General features: G+C 39.4%; 1 protein-coding gene across 4 annotated transcripts in view; it reads left to right on the top strand.

Moving 5' to 3' along the window:
• Positions 1-7,895: 7,895 nt before the first annotated feature.
• The window catches only part of ICA1 (islet cell autoantigen 1), a 68,884-nt gene continuing 56,661 nt past the window's right edge, over positions 7,896-20,118 (top strand). For all 4 annotated transcript variants that reach the window (XM_032111231.1, XM_032111240.1, XM_032111250.1 and 1 more), the window contains exons 1-3: positions 7,896-7,997; positions 17,829-17,875; positions 19,615-19,653. In XM_032111231.1, the coding sequence (XP_031967122.1) occupies positions 19,637-19,653 (17 nt within the window). In that variant the 5' untranslated portion in view covers positions 7,896-7,997; positions 17,829-17,875; positions 19,615-19,636. The remainder of the gene's footprint in view (positions 7,998-17,828; positions 17,876-19,614; positions 19,654-20,118) is intronic.

The following is a 20,118-nucleotide window of genomic DNA, read 5'->3' on the forward strand; positions in this document are numbered from 1 at the left end:
TCATCCCTATAACACGTATCATCAAACATAAAAAGATAGCTAGCTAGCCAAAAACTTTTTAATTGCATTTTCAAAAAGGAAAGATAACATTGTGTGCCTCTATTAGAGCAGCTAGGTGTGTAAAAGGTTTGCCTTTGTAATAATGACCAAGTTACTTAAATTCCGTATTCCAGCATGCAGAAATAGTCAACACCATACTTTTCACCACACAGGTTCATTGGGAAGGGGAATAGATTGAGTTTTCTTTTCTTTACACTGCATAGGAACCACCTCTTATAAAGAAAGTTAAAACGAGCTGATGTTCCTTCAGCAGAAAGCAAGACTCTGCTACACCAGAGGAGAGCGTCTCAAAGGCACAATGTCTTCAAGCTGCACAGATTGCACGCCATTCATGGAACAAGGCTGTGCTGAAAGGAACAGTCTAGCCCTGAATATTTTATTTTCCAGAATTCAGTCTAATGAATTCTTTGGCTGTAGAGGCAACAGATTAGAAATAGAGCTGTGAGAAAACAACATATTTTGCATTTACAAATGCTAACGCATCAAAAACTACCAATACTATTATAAGCCAAATTTTATCCTGGTGAGAATTGAAATGAATGAATTAGGATCCTCTCCAAAAAAAGTATATGATAATGGAAAAGCTGACAGATCTTTCACTAAAGCAGCTCAGGACAGAAATCTACTGTGGTACAAATCACTGAGCTGATCATGATAAAACAGCAAATTTTAGCAGGCTTTATCTCTAAAAGTATTAAGATGATCCATGTTGTCAATAACTCAAAATGACATGTAATCAATCTACGGTGCTTTCACAATAAACAAAATATGATATCTCAAAAATTACAGAATATTTTAAGTAGTCATACTAACAGTATCTGTGGAGTTTGAGAGCCTTTTTCAAACCCTGCCTTAGAGAGAAGCTGAACCTCAAGACTTTAATGTATATTCCAAGTAAATGTTTATCTCTCTTCAGCAGTAATGAGCTGAGCACATCAACCTAGTGAGCAAACTGGTTTAATTGTCCACAACAGTTTCACCTTTGTTAAATATTCTGTAGGTATCAGAACACCTCTTGCAGAACCAGACTGGAAACAATCTCACAGCAACATGTAGGAAGCATACGCACCTTTTTAGTTCTGTGGAATATACACATATGGGATGAGAAAAAAAGAACAGCAGAAACAGAAAACATTGAATCTCCATGAGAGTATAGCTTTTCTCCTGGGACAAATGATCCATTCACAAAAGAGGAAGGAAACAAGTCATTGCTGATGAGAGATGCAGCAATATTTTGATGAATACTTTCTCTATTTAAAACAATACTTCTATAATTTCTTTCTCTGTTCAGGTCAGTAATTTAATTTATGGTGAGGTGAAGTGCTTTTTCAAATGCATAGTATGAAAAGGGTTGGAAAATAAAATTTTCAGTAACGATTTATATTTTCCGTCCCTTAAAAAAGTGCACTTTAAAAAATTAAGTAGCTTGTTTTTCAAATGCAAGACATACTGAGGTTGGACTAAGCCATATTTTCAGAATAGCAGCCTTCATGACTCCTCTTTGTGCAACTGAAAAAAAAAAAGAAAACAGAAAATGATTGGTAAAGGTGTTTTTGTCAGATAAGAGATCTCTGGATATTAAAAGATGAAACTTCACCAATTGTTTCTCAAGCAATGCCACACTTTTTTTCTATTCAACTGCAAAAATAACATAAAGTCCATGTGTCATAAGGAACTGAAAAGTATCTTCTATCTCAAAACTATTATCTTGGGACAGCCAGTTCATACTGCTTTAGAGGGCAAAGAGATTATACAGCACTGGAGGATCTGATTCAAACTGTTGAAATCTCAGAGATTATTTAAATTTTGATGTCAAATTTTAGGTCCAGTTTATCACAGAGAACTCGGGCACATGTTAGAAAGGTTTGTTGAGCACAGTGGCTTCATTAGAGTTTCTTTTCAAGCAAATGTCAAAAATTTTACAAACCCAAATACTAACATGTTTTGGGGAAAAAAAATCAAGTATTTTAAATTATCTGCAGATGGATTGTTCAGAATATTCAACAAGAACCAGAGATACCAAGCCATAGTATTGCCTGCTAAGTATTAAAAGTCATACCTTCAGAAAATTCAGTAAGTATACATTTTATCATAAAAGTGTTTATATGATAAGGAGGGGTTGAAAAATCAAACTCTGTAGTTGCTTGCAATAGTTATTGTGCTGTAAATTTCTTTTCTGCTGTAGTAGAATTATTCTCACACATTTGAGAATTAGCAGTGTTTACAGTATCACAGCACAACAGCTACCAGATTCTTTTTTAGTAGACTTACCCTCCTACCATACGAAACACCTCCAGGAGAGCTTTAAAAATTAGGTGACTCATATTCTTAATGGGCCAGAATATTTTAATAACAGTTTCAAAATGTTTGGTTTTATATCAACAACTCTCATGAATACATCAAAGAGAACATGGTAACACCTGGGAGCCTCAGCCCATATTTACTATATTATTGTCTTCTATAGAAATGAACTTAATAGAAAATGTGTTCATATTGCCACTATGAAAATCTATTCAATGAAGAGCTATTTTATTGATATACCATCCTTCAAAGAAGTTGTATTTATTAAACACGTTTTTTTTCCAGTACCCTGCTCCCTCCTCATTCCCAAACCTGTGGAAAAAACAAGCCCATCTTATTTATCTCTAGCCTTCGAAAACATTGGAAGACTGGATGGCTAAAGTGTAAAGGTAAAGTGGTAAAGGCAGTGGTAAATCAATATAAGAACCCTTGGCCAATTCTGTCATAGGCTTTTCTTGACAAATCATTTTATCTGTTTGTGTGTCAATTTCTCATTTACAAAGCAAAAACAATGGTTCTTGCAGTCTCTCTCTCATTTTGCATTTTCTTTCAGACTGTAAGCCTCTTTGAGAAAGAAGTTTGGGGATTATTCAATAATAATGTTGCAGACTATAATAAAACAAATTCATGGTTTACTGAAGGGATCGGATTGCTCACCCAAGTCCACAGCAGATGAAGATAACCTCAGTTCAAGTATATATGCATTTCAGAATACAACCAATGACTGCAGGTTGTGCGTGTTCAAATTCATATTTTCAAGTAAATACTTTGAAAGAATTTTTTTTTTAATATTATTCTTCTCAGATGAAAATCAGTGCAAATTGCCACCATGACCATTCTTGTCTCCCTACTGTCTACTTGTCTTTATTAAGGATAAACCTGGTTCTTGAATGCCTCGCTAATTCTCTGGTGAATTCTGCAAATACCAGCTTTATCTAAACAGATTAACTAACACAGTTCTTTTGATTCAAAATGCCAGGTATTAAAAATAGATGGTCACTCCACATGCTCCATCCCTGCCATTCAAATGAAAAGTATTAGACAGGAAAGAGTATCTTGTGTGCTGTTTGCAAGAGTATCCAGGGAGCTGGATAATGACAACAAAGGAGACAAATAGTGGAGAATAGTGGAAGAATATACAACAATGTTCAGTGCAAACCAGATGAGGAAAGAAGAGTATTTCCCAGCTCACTGATCATGAATTGCCAGAAAGAGTACATTAACCTGCACTTGGGCAGCAATATTAAAAGTTTGGACTTTAGATAGTACCTAAAAGTGAACACAAATCTCCATGAAGAAAAATCAAATCTCCATGAAGAAAAATCCAGGCAAGCCCTTGTGCTCACAACTGTTTCATTTAAAGTCTTAAGAATCATAGGAAAGTACTGGTGACTGAACATCACGAAAGCCACAATTACAGGCTGAGTCCTATTTAGCAGTTTTGGCCCTACCTTGATGGTCAGAGATGCTGGCACCACTTCAACCTGAAGCCCTCTAATTCTACACTTGGCTGTCATTTCAGGGGCTCCCCTATCCTAGAAGACATCAGGGGTAGCAAGCACAAACTGAAACACAGGAAGTTCCATCTGAATATGAGGTAAAACTTCACTTTGAGGGTGACCGAGCACTGAAACAGGCTGCATGGAGAAGTTCTGGAATCTCCCTCTCTGGAGATACTCAAAATTCACCTGGACACAATCCTGTGCAACACGCTCTAGGTGTGTCTGCTTTAGCAGGGGGGGTTGGACTAGGTGATCTCAGAGATCCCTTCCAATCCCAACCCAAATCATCCCATGATTCAGTATTTTCCAGCTTATGAAAGGAGAAATAAATGACTAGTTAAGTAAATCTCTGAAGCTGACAATAGGCTAAAGGTTTTCAGCAGATCACTAAGCTGGGATAGTCACACAAACTACATGCCTTATAGAGCTATATTATAGAAATGATAAAAATAAGTGCAAAACAGCAGAACACAAACACCTTTAAACTAGACAGATAATTTTGTTAAGAAATTTGAAAACAAAGAACAGTGCGGCAGGAAAATTAAAAGAACAGCAGTTAGATCAGAGATGACAAAAAAGACTGAAAGTATTCATGTGAAGAACTTGAGGAAGTTTAAGGAAGCATCATTTCCCTCACCCTGATTTCTAAATTTTGAGCAGAAACTCAAGCAGGCAGTGACTGTGTTTATAAAACAAAGCATGAAATGTTTGTACTTCCTTATGTAGATAAGAAACAGAGGGCAAGTGACATGTTATGGGAGGATTAAAAGACATCTTAATGTGTGAAAGTTTAAATAATAATGATAATAATTATAATAATAATAGATACTGTCCAGCGAAGATGAGAAACCTTCAATGTTGTTTCTAGGATACCTAATGTTATGCAAGTCTCTGAAGTTACCAATTCCCAGGTACACACAAATGGGGGTTACAATAACAGCACATTAAGAAACCTTAAGAAAATAATATAAACAAATGGGAAAAATGTAATTCCTACTGCTTCAACTGAAAAACAGGGCACTGTTACTGGGCTTCCAAAAAAAGTGAATTACTAATTTACTCTCTCTTGCCCCTGATGGTTTCCATTTTCTATTTTGAACTTCAATCTTATTACCTAAAGAAATATAATAAGCTGAAAACCATCACACACATTTTTTAGGAGTATTTTATAGAGATAGCACAGAACATAGGAGACTGTATCAGTTTAAGTGATAAGGGCAGCATATCCCATAGTATGCTATAGTAGCCTTGTGGTACAGTAAACACAACTGTGTGGTGAGTCTCACTGAGTCAACATGGGATTCCAATCTTTATTTATTTTTAAAAATTTAATGCAGCTGGAGCAAAGTGCAACACAAAGCCCAGATGCAGAAAAGAGCTTACAAGATGAGGGCTAAGACTAATCGCTGGCTCAGTCTTTCAAAAGCTCTAGGTTTGTGTGATTGAGGGCTTGGAAAGTCATTTCTCTACCATAAAAAGTGATGTTTTCAACTGTGGCATGGTCAGCAGTTCTACCTCAGAGGGCTGTACTTTTATCTTTACTTGCATCTTATGGCAATTTTAATGATGTCATCCAAACAATCTCAGTTTGCAAGAGGATGGGGTGTTCTATGGAACAACAGAAATAAACTTTTTTGAGATCAGGGAACCAACTGCTTAGTTAATTTAAGTAACTGGAGTACTTTGATGCTCAAACGGGGAAAAATTGTTAGTAGCAGAATGTACATAGCACCATGCTTCAAGGTGTTTCATGCATCCAGTCACCTTTATTGAAGAACTACGCTTGTGAAAAGTAATAAGTACACCTTACTTCAAATATCACTTGCAATAACTGCTTTAGTTACATTTCTGTATTTCTGCTGCCCTAAAAATATCTCCATGGGAGATAAGAGAGGTGCTAGAACAACCAGATGGCACTTGCTTATATTTATAACATTTATGTCTGGTGATAAACTACATGAAACATGATAAAAGAATAAGAAATTCCTGCACTTCAGTGAGGAATAAAGTTTTAAAACTAATTTTTGATGTTATATAGTAATCTCAGCTAATGGTTTGAGACAGTAAGATGGACAATGCAAAAAGTTGTCTGCAATTTGGAAGATGTAGTCCTAAATACATGAGAAGTGAGCTAGCCTAAGTCCTGATTTTAGGTATATTCACACACATACATAAATATTGGCATATAAAAATAATTCCATGATTACAAAAGTACAGTGTTTTGCAGAATCAAGGTTTATTCAGGACTATTTCCCCTCCTACCTTACCGTGGAGCAACTAAGAAAAACAATACTTGCAAATTTACCAAAAAAAAAAAAATCTTTCTTTTTGTCTTGGTTCTGCTCCTGCAACGGCTAAAGTAATTCCTTATATCCTGTGAGATTTTCTTTTTACACCTTCCTCTAGGAGATTTGCACATATAAATGCCATTAAAAGACACAATGGATTCTTCATGTTCACTTAGAAATGGAAAGGTACCAAAACCCAATGCTAGACATGGCAGAAGAGATCCCAGATCCTCATCCACTGCAGAGAAATTTTTTGTCACTTATTAGCACCACTTCCCTTTGGCAAGGTAAGAACTCCATGAATGTTTTTTTTTTTCTCAAAACCAATAATACCTGGAATTTATTTGACTAATGGGGCAGTACGTCTAATGCAAGTATTTACACTTCAGCCTGTTACTCTTTCAGTCATAGGAACCCACCTCTAGAGAATGATTAACCTCATTGAAAACGAAAATAAACCAGATAACTACACCCTCAAATGCATCTTTTTATATTTGTTCTAAAGAGAGCTCTAGAATACCAAAACAGCTTGAGGGTGTTTACAGTACAACATTCAAAGGTAAATGAGATATTTCACACTAGGTTTCCTGCATTCCAAGCTTTCAGCTGCTGTGTTACACCTTTTTCCTGCAAGACTGAGGACCCCATTAAGAGAGTTACCTCCCATGAAAATACTTTCTCGCTGTTACTATATTTTAACACAAAAACTATCCTATTAGGGTTTCTGCAGTTCTAGGAAACAATCCTGTATTTCTTGCCATAAATCATTCTTGTTTGTCAACACACCGTCTGAGCTACGTACACCATGCTTGGATATGACGTGCTGTTAGTGGTCACACCAATGCCAAATGGGGAAAGTAAACAACCTCCCAAATGATACCTGAAATTCCTCACATTATACAGTGTCAAATTATCCCTGTTGATTTCTTCAAGCTCAGCTCTGCCTCACAGAAACATGGAGACACTGACACGAGCACGTGGGACTTCTGTAAGGTTCAGAAAATGAGGCCTCATTACCACTCTTCTTTTCTCTTCTTCAACCCTTTTCTGGGGCCCTGTCTCTTCTTCTCCATTCCTGCTTTCATGCCCTGCGTTGTGCTTTCACCTCTGCTCCTTTCACATGCCACACCGGTAAGTTAACACCGCCCCATTTAACTGGGATCATTTTTCACCCTATCTTGCTGCTTCCCTTTTCTCCTTTTACTTCATTTTCAAATGCCACCTGTGAACTCCTCATTTCAAGCTCTGAAATCAGCTTCAAATCCCCCTCCTTTACTCAAAAAGCTCTCACAAAACTCCAATGACCCAATTCCGACATGAGCTCAAAACCAACGCTCTCCTGATACCCCCGACACTGCCACCTGCCCACTACGCTAAAGGGCCTTTTCCTCCAAGTTTCCACTACCTCGACAGCAACTATTTATGGCAGCCAAAACATTTTAGTATTTCCTTGCTGTCCCTCGCCGGGCACCTGCGGTCCCCAACAGGCTGGGGCTGGAGGCACGGGGCTTGGGGCTTTGGTCGAGGCGGTGATCAGAGTCCCAGAAGGGCCCCAAGCCGGGTGACTCTCCCTCCAATTCCCTCGCAGCGCTGCCGGCAAAGCAGGAGGAAACGCGTCCTAGCCCTAGGCAAGACCGGGCAGCGGCCGGCCCGAGCGCCTCAGACCTGCCCGAGCGCCCTCCCGGCTCGGGGGCCGGGCTGGGCCGGGCCGGGCGGCGGCTCCGCCCCGCTGCGGGGGCGCCCGCGCCGGCACAGGCGGCTCCGCTCGGCGCGCTGACGCCGGCGGCGCTGGAACACCTGGCGGGGCGGCGGCGCCTGCGGCTCGGCCCTTCCCTCCCTCCGCAAGGTGAGTGCGGGAAGGGGGGACTCGCTTGTCTCCGTGCCGGGGCCGGGCGGGGAGAGCTGGTGCCACTGGTGCCGGGCAGCTCCGGGTGGGCGCCGCCTCCCCCGCGGGCTGCCCGGTCTGGGCGAGGGAGGTGGCGCGGCCGCCGGGCCTGCCGAGCTGGTGCCCGTCAGCGCTGTAGCCACGGCCGGATCTGGTCAGGGCGAAATTTCCGAGACACAAGATGGCATCTGTCCCTCCTTTTGCCTTGTGTTCCCCTCCCGCCGTGCGGTTGTCTCGCCATGATTATTGCATTTATCCGTTTGTGCCTCCCGTACATCCTCCCTGGCTCTCTGCCCGCTGGAAGCGGGGAGGGAAACGGCCGGTTCTCCTCGGCGGTTTCCGGCTTGGCTGCCGGCCTGAGGCGCAGGTTGCCCGGCTGCGCTCCGAACCCTCCTGGGGCCGGCCGGGTGGAGAGGGGTGGCAGGGCATCCTCTGATCAGGTAATGTCAGATCTCGACCCAGCACCGAGGCAGTAATAGCTGGTGAAATGGCAATTCAAGAACCCCACATTTACGATTTAAAGCTTATAATTTGTGAAAGGTTCATCTTGGTAATCAGATTTATTTTGCATCCATCTACCTGACCGATGAAAGCTGCTCTAGTCCTTTAGAAGAAAAAAGGAAAATTTGATATTACTTGAAACATCAGGTCAGTTTTTAGTAACAGAAGGAGGTGAAGGGCACTGTGCTCTTTTATTTGTCGATATCATTATGTGTATGTTCAGTGCCATATGTAAATAAGCCTCCTGTTCCACAGTTTTGCGTAAAGCTGATAACCTCAAGGATCTTCATGACCCCTCTTAAAGCAGTAATTCAGGCTTTCCTTAGTTCAAAAGGTGAAAATGTGAAACTGAATCTGGTAATCTCAGGGTTACATCCTTTTAAGTCCCTACCCCCACGTTACATTGTGGTAGTATTTTGGAAGCTTGGGATTGGAGTTACTCTTCTGTTTGGTTGTTTGTAATACTTTTCCCCTGTCTACAAGCCTTTCATTAAACCAAGATGACCTTTTATTTCCACGAAGCACCTGTTTGTTGGCTTTGGTTCTCCCCATGTTTGATTTGGTTCTCCCCGTGTTTCTTTCAGTTTCGGGATAGATTTTATTTAATTTGGGTCTCAGAAAGCAGCTGTGACTCTTGTTTCAGAGTAGACTTCTTGGAAATAAACTGTTCTTCTGTTTTGCTCTAGCAGGACTCTAGTAAGGACAAAACTGTGTTTGATCACTTTTCCAAAGTGTTGGACAGAGAAAATGTTGGGCTGGATTTTGGCATCTGCAGTGCAGGCGGCATTTGGTTATGGTCCTTTATCTGATTTTTCTGATAATCCACTCTTTTTCCACTTGGTCTGTCTAGGGTTCTCAAAAAAGGAGTAGAAGACCCCTTGGCTGTGGTACCTGTCTGTCACAGATCTAGGAGTTGCAGTTCTTACTGGTACTTAGCATGAAGACCAGCAACACCTCATTTAGATTTTACCAGTTTTTTTAACTGCTATTTGAACAGCCTATTGGTTTAAACTGAGTAATTTAATGGTTTAAGATTAATGTTAATACCACTGAAGGAGGAATTTAGTGTCAAGCCACAGAGATCTTTTGCGTAGTGAACTGCCATAACTGGTATAACCAGTCGCGTTTTGCACATGACAAACTCTACTGGAAGATAATGTGGCAGTTAAATTCTGCCAAACCTCAGTCTAAATGAGTTTCTAAAGTTTCTTTTCTGTCAGAACTTCATGGGTGAAACATCGTTGTTTCCAGAAAGGTTCCAGCACTTTACTCAAGAATTTAGATGCTGGCCATTGGAATTTGCTTTATTTTCAGTTGAGAAAAAAAAAATTAGGTGGTTTTTAGAGAATGGTGCTTTCTTCTATTGTGTTTGTTGGAGTTGAGATTAAAATATAAATGTTGCTGGAGATTTGCAGATTCAAGAAGATGAGCTATGACTTTGTGGAAGGGGAAGATTTCTTTAACATTTTTCTTTCAGAAGTTTATATTATTGGGCAGTGAAAGGGATCACATAGTGCAAAGTAAAAATTCCTGTTGAACCCTACTACAGGGTTAGGGGGGTTTTTCCCACCTTAGTAGAGTTCCAAGCCCAACCATCTTGCCAGTACTTCTCTGTTATCTGTACTTCACATGGTTATTAAATTGTTCTGATGATTTCCCACGTAACCTTTTCTTGAAGAAATGAATAATAGCAGCTCTTTTCAGTCTTCAACTAGTGTTGAATGCTGTTGGTACAAGTTGGCGGAAAAAAAATGTGCTAATATCTCATCTGAATTAGAAGACAAAAAATGCTCTCAAAGACTTTTTAATACTTTTTATTCAAAATCTCCTCCAAGAGTATTGCTCTGTAGTTGATTCTTCAAGGTGTTTTGCTGCTTCTCAACCATAAAATCACTCTACAGACAAAATTATGCCACGTGATGCAGAAGCATTAAAAATACAAAAACCCAGAGAGTGAAGTTTGTTAGAGAAAGAAGCAAGCAGTCAAGAACAGTAGAAACATTTGACCTTTTAAGTGTTGCTAGTAATAACAGTCTCACAGTAGTTTTTCCTGTGGCTATTGTTAGCCACAGCAAACTGAGGGGCATTTTGACCGGTTATGCAATTGCTTACATCAACCTTGAGAACTGTCTGTACCAAGTCACTGAAACAGTACTTGGGTCCATCTTGCAAGTAGCTTCATAGGGATTACCACTGCTCTAGGAACAGTCAGCTGGTGTGCCAGGATATTACTGAGAGCAGTAATATAAAAGTTGAGTGGACTGTGCATCTGTTGAGAATGTGTAGCCTGTACTGATGGTGTTTACTCAAAGGGCAGTGCAAGGAGATCACTGTGTATTGTTCTTGCTGTGCATGCTAAGGCTGTTTTGTTAATTGAATCTCTTATCCACAGATGTGAAATAATCTCTAAGGGAATCTGGAGGAAATTATTTTTCGTGTTCCCTCCCCCGCCATTGTTTCCACTTGGGTGTAAATGGCATTGCTTCCTGGCTTCTGAATGGATGAAAAGGCGGGAGGGAGACAGAGACATGAGAGGGTTGACTGTGCCAACAAATAGGGTATCTAAATAAGAGAGCCATTACTTTGAAGTTCTAAAACCTTATATGTTTGTATGTAATATACTATACATGTAGAAAGAGTTCCATGATTTTTTTTTTGTTCATTCACTACTTTTCCCATAGTTTCTACAAAGGGAAAGTTTCCCAATATTAAGACTCTAGACTGATTACAGATAGAATGTGTCAGAAAAACAGTCTTGTCTCTTATAATCTATGTACAGTGCATGTTCCATATGGTATTTTCTTTAATAATATTCAGCTATTAAGTTTACAAATACTGGTTCTTAAACTAAGAGATCAAATGTGTATTACAAAACAGTTTGATAGTAATTTTGAAGAAACAAAGCAAGTCTGCATTTAGAAAAAAATTAAATCCTTGATAATTCATATCACCAGATTTCTCATTTGCAGTGAGCTTAAACCTGCCACTCAATGACTTATACTCAAATTATTCTTCCATAAAATGCATGTACTACTTGCAATGCTTACCTGGTTGTCTCACTGTTCTCCACAAATGTAAGGAATACTTTACTAGTGAAATAAAAGATGTTATGTGAGGGAAAACTGCTACTGTGTACTGTCCCTGCATTATTTCACAATAACCGGATGAAAAATCAGTATTATCTGAAAAAGGAATTTAAAATTAATTTTTTTGTGTGATTAAATATGTCTGTGCAAATGATAAAGTTCTGTGTGCGGATGAGCTTACCTAGAAAGTGCTATTGTTCACTCATCAGTCTTGGAACTGTGAGTCTACCAGTATTTATTTGAAATATTTTGTTCTGAGACTGCATATACTGTGTTGTGACTTCATGTACCATTCTTATCAGTGTTTTTCGAGATAATCCACTGTGTTTAGGAGTTTTTCATTCAACTGTTTAAAAAAACAACCAAAAATACCCCCAATCCAGCTCCAAGTATTATTTCAATGCATTTTATGCTCTAGAAAGGAGATCACTTATGCCTACAAGTTTGGTCTGATAGTTTTTGGAATAATATGACAGATATATAGTACCAAATAGACACAAAATTATTTTTTTAGAGAGGAATGCTAACTGTTGAGTGGCTCCTTGCACTTTGTGGGGGCAAAGCCAGGTTTTAGAAAACGTAGTGACATAGTGCCAATTTTCTGCTTTTTCATGTTGGTTAAAACTTACCTGTAACCCACTCAGGTACTGAAAACCAGAGTGGTTCAGATGGATTGACACTCTTTAGTTCTTGGTATAAGTGAGCAATGAACTGTCAAAGTGTAAATTTGCAGTTTGTCTGCCACTTCTATTAACTTCTATGCATCAGAGTTTGGAATAGAAAAATAAAGACTAAATGATAGCATAAGAAACATGGCCCCACATATCATCCTTTTTTTAGGCTACACCAGAAAATTAAGTAGAATAATTTCCTACATTAATTGTATATTCTGAAATTAGAAGTATGACAGTTGTGTTTTGGAAGAAAGTAACTCTTGACAGTACTCTCTGCGATAGATGTGACCCATATATACCCTACACAGAGTATTAAATAGAGTCAGTGTAGAATTGAGTGACAGGTGTCAATAGTACTGCTATTCATTTGGTTGGATGTACTGTTTGCAGACAGGTGCCTAGGTAGTGCTATAAAGTGACAGAAAGAAGACCCAAATCATTCAGATTTCTTCATACCTTGTACATGGTTTCTTACAGTGCAAGTCTCTAATCATGCAATCTTAGACATTTAAGATACCTGCTGGTATTACTGTGGTTTGTTCTCCACATAGTTTACTAGCTTGAAAAAGAAGGGATTGTTGTATTGGGTCAAACTACCTCCTTGGAGAATAGACTCCAATTTCTTTGATACTTCTGTTGTTTTGAGTATGTGCTTGGGATTTTTTTGGCAAGGGGGGGTGGGTAGAGTAGGTTAATTCTTTGAGGTTTTTTTTAATTCTTTGAAGGATCAAGACAAATGTATAAATGGAATGGAATAAATTAACAGTTTGCTGGGATGTCTCATAGGCCTTGGTATAGAGGAGAAGGAAATGGCAAAAGTTGTGTATAGAAATGTTAGTTCCAGAAGTGTTTGCAGTGAAAGAGAAAATTGGTTCCAGGGGACTTAATGGGATGTGGCCATGTCCCAAGGACAGTGTTATTCAGTATGCTGTTGACTCTTTTTTTTTTTTTCCCCCAGTAATTCAGTAGACCACCATGAAATCCGAGTTCTAAGAGAAGTGGAATGGAGCAGTGCTCTCACAGCATGGCTTAGCTGTGTTGTTCAGATGCTTAATGCAAAAAGCATAATTTCTGTGTGCACAGAGCACAGGTGAGGCTCTGCTTGAGGTGCTCAGTGTTGCTCTTTGAAGGTTCTATTCACTATCTGTACAGGAACTTAGTCTTGAGGGGCTTGTATGGTAATTTAGGCACTACAGTTAGATAATTGCAGTCAAACAGGATGATTTTTTTCCCCTCTCAGAACCTCCCAGGTGTATGAATATAGAAGGAGCCTTCGCTGTGTAACAGATGCCATTTAACCTGTGCTTCTTTTAAGAATGTATGAAATTTCTTCCTAGGTGTCAACTCCTGAAATAGATTGAAAGAGTAATTCTGTTGATACTGCAATCTTTTATTTCTTCTCCTGAGAACTTGTGGGTAATCTCCAAGATAGACTTTCCAGGATAAGTAGCAAAGCTCGGGATCAGTCTGAAACAAAGGATTAGACAAAAAGTTGTAATGGATGGAAGGAACTGCTAATGCAGCACTTACCAGACCAATTTGCAAACTTTTTGAATTTATAAACAAGTGCATCAGTGAGTAGTTGAACAGAATGAACAGACTCCTGGATTTAAAGCTAAGCATGGATGATTCTGCAGGATTAGAACATCAATATTGAGAATGAAGAGCTTTAGAGGAAAAATTAAATCTTGTCGTTTGTCACAGATATAGCTTGAACTCTAGATTCATTTTAGCTGAATTACAGTAGTAGCTATTCTTGTAGTTAAGAGTAGGAATACTTCTGTGTCTAACCTTGATGGTGAAAGTCCCAGACTTCAGCATTCATTCTTTTCCTGCATTGACAACATGGATAATTCAGATCTACAGGCTGTTATATTCTCTTTTGCTTGGGAAAGGCAAAGTCCAATGCCGTTTGAAGCTCCTGGTCTGTGTGTTTGTAGACACACCAGAGAAGATAAAACTGTACCCTGTCTAGTCTTCATCTTGCAGTGAGACTGCTTCTGTTTTGCAGACCCATTTACTTGGTTCGGTTTGGTCACAGCTTCCAGGGAGCAGAGTGGAGGAGATAGGTTGTCAGCCAAGAGGTGTTGGAGGCACAGATGGCCTTGATTCCCTCACCTAAGCACATTTTCTTCCCTTCAAAGTATTTTACATAAATGAAACTATCACTCTTAACTTTTATATATAGAATATTTTTGTTGTTACTTAGTATCACTGTACTATTACAGTATTAAAAGTTTCTTGGAAGATTATTCATTTTAATAAAACTGTTGACATAAGTAAGTCAACTGCAATGTGTGATTCTGCCGTATTTGAAGTTATAGGTTTGCAAGGGTTTTTGGGTATGGAAGTCTGTTGGGATTTGAGGAGCCACAGAACATATTATCTGCTTTGAAAGAACAGCAGACTCAGAAGACAGTTCTGGCAGTGAGAGTGCAGACTCATCTGTGTGTTTTGATGAGCATATTGCGTTCATATAAGGGTTGCTGAATTCTGCTGTGCTGCTTGTTCAGTTCCCTTTCATTGTTTCTGGATGTATCTCAAAAGGATGTGTTGTTCAATCTACTGCCTTCCTACATTACTGCTGGGTCATCTTTGGGTGTTAGATTTGCTCTGTACATCAGCATTTACAACGTTTTTACAAGGATTTCAGCTCATCTCTTTGTTCTGAGAAGCTGTGATTAGATCAACAGTTTGTTTTATATACAGTCTTCAGAGTTTAAAAGATTCCTGTTTGATGTCTCTGGTTGCATCCTGATTTTTTTCCACGTGATCTGTTGTCTGAGCTAAGAGCACAGTAAGAGCCATGTAACCGATGCTCAGACAAGAAGAGATACTTGAATTAGGGGTAAAGCTTTTGTTTATTCGTTTGGTTTTTAAACTGATTTCCTCATAACCTTGGAGAGTATTAAGATCTGAACATTACCATGCCATGTGGCACTTCTTACACTTAGGCTCACTTAAAAAAGGGAAGTAAGGTGGCTGACACTGTTATACAGACTTGTTTATTATCAATGTAGCTGTTGGAGAGAAGGCACTCCTACAATTTTTTTCTTATCCAAGTAGAATCTAAAGATTATTCATAAAGTTGTTCAGCTCTTGGGAAACAACTTACGCTGCATCAAAATATGATAAAGCTAAAAAAGAGAAGCAAGCTTGTACAGATGTTGTGCAGAGCATGAGCTGAAGGGTAAGCCTAGGGTATACTGAAGTTCAAATCACACGAAACACCATGAAAGCATTTTCCTATCTGCACAGAAAAATTTACATGTTTATTCAAGTGGTCTTGAAGAATATAGAGAATCAGAGGATTTTTCATAGGAATAGAAATGCCACTTGCTAATGACAAATGTCCTCCATCAAGTTTTGTTCCAGTGTCGTAGGTAATAAAATTTCTCTGTAGGATGATGAGTATGGGAGAAATAACATGAAGTTCTGTGTGCATTTCAGGTATTTTGGCTTCCTGTGGAAATAATTTGTGGGTGATTAGTCTACCACCCAGAGGAATTCTACCAGAGTTGGCTGTTTGCAGGACCATTTTGGTTTCAGCATTTCTTGTTATCTGTGGCAGAGCGCTGCCTGAATTCAGCTGTATTACTCCTGAAGCCAGGCTGTGTCTAGAAACAGTTTTGATGTATTTCAGTGTCCAGGCTGTGCCTGTCTTCTGTGGCATCAGTCTGCAGACAGGATCGTTTGTGGAAAGTGGTGCTGAGGCTTCTTGGTGGCTCCTCAAAAAAACCTGTTAGGGATTTCCAAGGTTTTGACAGGGCTTGTGACCCCACCTGGTTCTGTACTGGAATGGGTCTTACAGTGCTGTGGTCCCTTGTGTTCCAAGCAGACTTGTTATGAATAGGGGCAGCTCAGGTTTAATGCTTAAAGTGAGGTAGCATTAGTCTCTCTCAAAACACTGAGAAGCACTTGCAAAATTACTGGAGCCATGAGTGGACTTCTTCAGGAAGCCTCAGATCCATCGCTATGCAGTACTAAATGTGGGTTTGTGTACAGTCATCTGTAGTGTGGCACTGCTTTCTCTGGCATGATAAAAGCAGCTATGCTTGCTTCCGACACCCACACCCTCATCTAGAGTATCCCTCCCTTTTGTTTGTCAAAATAAAGTCTGTCGTGGAGATCACAAGTGTTGGGTTACTCTTTATTGTCAAAGATCTTGGAAACGTCTCAATACAAATGCTTTCCTATAGAGTAGTGGTTTTTTTTTCTTTTATTAATCATCGTCAGTATAATGCTATTTATTGAAACTTTTCTTTTTTTTTTTTTTTGTTTTAATACACTGGGAAGAAAACAAACAAAAAAAGTCCCTTACATCAACTCGTTGTGGCAAATTAAGCTTGTTTTTATATCTAAAACTATATGATAACATAAGTGAATTTTAAATTTGACTGCATCTTTTTGGGAGAGTATTGGGTTCAAGTTAGTGTCGTGCTTCTGTTGTAGTCAGCTTTGGCAAAGACCAGCTGGCTTGTTAGTTCTGTTCGGGACATTTGTCTTGTTCTTCGAAAGCATAACACAGTTCAAAACCTAAAGTAGTGAGAGGTTATGTGCTCATTCTTGGTCTCTCTCTGCAACCTCAGCGCCAGCGTTTTGTGACTGTAGGGATTCTTCGTTACATGGCTGTGAAATGTTCCTTTTAATTCTTAGATATGTCCCTGGGCTATTTCCAGTCTACTTTTATTAGTATCTCTCACTTTTTGAGACTAGACTTAGATTTTGGTATTTCTTTTAAAAAAATCTCACTGCTTTCAGCTAAGCCATATGCTTTTAATAATGTCCTTTGTTAGAGCTGAACCAGTATCTTAACCCTCTTTGGTTCGTGGACTTGGAACAGACAGTAACAACACATGTAAATCAGGGCCCTGTTAAATTACTGCAGAGGCAATTTATACTGCACATTATTTTTCAGCAACTACACTTCTGTTCACTCAATGCTAGTGCTTACTAAGCTGTCTTTGCAAACTGAATTCTCATTTAGGACCAAAAGTTAGCTCCATCCTAGTAATAAGTGGGCCCAAGGACTGAGCTTGTGTCCTGGGCTGCTGCTTGTTCCCACTGCTTAATTATAGCAATCACCCTGGCTTGTTTTTATCTATACTACCTAGAGCGCTCTGGGACTTTTTTCCCTCCTGGCATGTTTTGGGTGATATCCCATGCCAGGAGCCATTTCCAGCAGGCAGCATAGTTAAGACTCCACTTCTGTTTCCTTCCACCCTGATTGACCATAGGACACCATCCTAGCAGGTCTTGTAGCCTCAAACACCTCAGATGCCATCCCGTCACACAGCAGAACAGAGGGTACATGCCCTCATTTTCATACCATGAAAATATTGTCCACTTTGAACGTAAAAATTCCCACAAAGAATATCTTCAGGGCATAAGGGTGCTATGTAGGACCTGGAAGAGTGTAACTAAGAAGATCTGAGAGTCTAAAGGTAAGGTCAGACGTTTAGGAAGAAAGAGCATGAGCTATACTTGCAAATGAGAACTGTGTCACCATGACCCTATTTATTTTTTTGTAGGGACACTGGTTTCCAGGAGAAGCTGGTGGACGTGTACAGTGAGTAAGGTCAGTGCCTTACACCTTTTCCCTGTATTGGTAGCTTATACTTTGTTCCAAGTAATATACATGTTATTCCACCTAGATAGGCTGTTCTTTACTTCCTGTCAAGCCAAGTGTGCTGCTGAATAACTTGAGTCATGGATGTGTATACAAGCTCAATCCTGTGGTCTTATCTCAGTCACACACCCCCACAGTTGACTTAAGGAGGACCAGTGTGAAAACAGTGAAGTCAAGAATAAAAAGGTATTAGAAAATGAGTTCATAGCACCTGTGCCTATGGCTCTAGAAACAAGAGCAAAGCAGTCCATTCTGTATCTTGTCTGACTCAATGGTTCTGTAACACAAACAACAATCTGAAACAATTATTTCTTCCTCTTTCTTTAGCTGTTGACCCCTTACATTTAAGCTCTGGTCTGACGACAGAGTTAGGAATTTTCTCATGGTCTCTCCTGCAGTGGTTAAGAGCATTTCACAAAAATTGCAATTCAGGCAAAATTCCTGCTCTGATAAAATCGTGCAGTATCTCATGGAACTTTGCCAGGAAGTTTCACAGGTACTGACAGCAGAGGGGTTAGACTCAGAAATCTGGGATTTGGCTCCATTCAGCTCCAAATGGAAGTGCATGTGCTTCACGCTTGCAGGAAGCATTCAGGTTGTTTGCATTCCCTTGTTTGGGTTCCTGCAATCTGTTCCAGTCCTTTTGCCTCTCCAGTGCTAACCACACTGTCTATATGCAGTACTGTGCTAGATACGTTTCCAACATCATGGCTCCCCTTTGTAAGCTCCTTTTCTTTTTCACTTGGATTAGTGCCAAAGTTTAGTTCAGCACCATTACCTCCCTAGCTGCTTTTTCCATTACTCTTTTCTTAGTCAGCTTCATACCCTAGTGGTGCCCGTTGGTATGTTTATTCTGTGCCTCTTCTTGTCAAAGACCATTCCCGAGCAGCACCATCCATCTCACCAGTTTAATTTTGGTCTCATCCAGACCCTGCTGCAGTGCCTCCGTTCCCATGTTAACCGTATGCTGAAGAACAGTCCTCTCTGAAAGCAGCAGAGGAGAAGCCTCTGGCTTGGCTGTTAAATTTGGCCTGGGAGGAGTGTGCTTAGGTACTGGTGGGAAGTGATGTGTATGCCATATGGCCAGCTCAAAGTATCCTGGGAGACTTGAGTATCCAAACTGGAGATAGTAATTTATAAAATCTGAAGTCCTAATGCATACAAATCATATTCTATCCTTAGGAACTGGGGTGTCCCTCATAGAAAAACCATCTGATCATTAAATTTCACATCTGTGACTCAAGACGTGATGTAACTAGTGTTTTTAAAAAATAGATCACTGCAGTATAGGCAAAAAAAAAGGTAAAAAGTAACTGAATTTTGTTGTGACTAAAACTTGGAGGAAAAAAACTTGACTGAGGGTGATACCCAGCATGGACAATTTTGGCATTCCTCCTCAGAAGTCACTGAATTTATGCCTGGTAAATTTTCTTTTGCTTGAAAAACTTGCTAACACAGAAGGGTTGGCATCACTGATGGCAGCACTTAAATCCGTTTGTAATGGATTTTTACAATAATTTTGTGTTACACAAGGAAGGCATTTGGCTCACAGATTGAAAAGTTTCCTTTTGTAACATGGTAAAGTAGATGCTGCAGCATAGTAATTTTCTGAGAGAAAACATATAGGATTTCTAGTGTTTAATTTAAAATTTAAAGATACTTGCATTAACTGATAATTTCTTATTTAGGTGTCTGAAGAAAACAAGAATCATGGAAGGTCATAAGTAGTAAGTATCTTGATAATTTTTTTTTTTGTTCTAAAGAGCTAACAGTGTTTTGTATGTGAATTTGTTCAGTTGGTTTATCAGTCTCATAATTCAGGAATCTGTATTAATCCCAGCACTTTTAAAAATCTTTTTGTGACCTTATATTAGCTCATTTTTATTCCTTGCACCATGCCCCCAGAATTTCTGGTGACCTCAGTTGAGGTAGCTCTCAAGGCTGGTTAACATCAGATGAATTATGGTGTTTTCTTCACTCGACTACTGAAATGAGGTGTCAGTTACTTGCACAGCTGTAGCAGAAGTGAAAGCACACAACTAGCCAGGCAGCTAGGGCCCTTATAATACCTTGTGGGAAGTTTGATGGGTTTTTAAAAATTATTCATAATGCAACACTTTTTTTATTAAAGTCTCATATTCTGTTTTCTTATCATGCAGGAGGATTTTTTTTTATTAGAGGCTGTAAAGTTT

This window comes from Corvus moneduloides, chromosome 1 (genome assembly GCF_009650955.1).
Source record: "Corvus moneduloides isolate bCorMon1 chromosome 1, bCorMon1.pri, whole genome shotgun sequence".
NCBI lineage: Eukaryota > Metazoa > Chordata > Aves > Passeriformes > Corvidae > Corvus > Corvus moneduloides.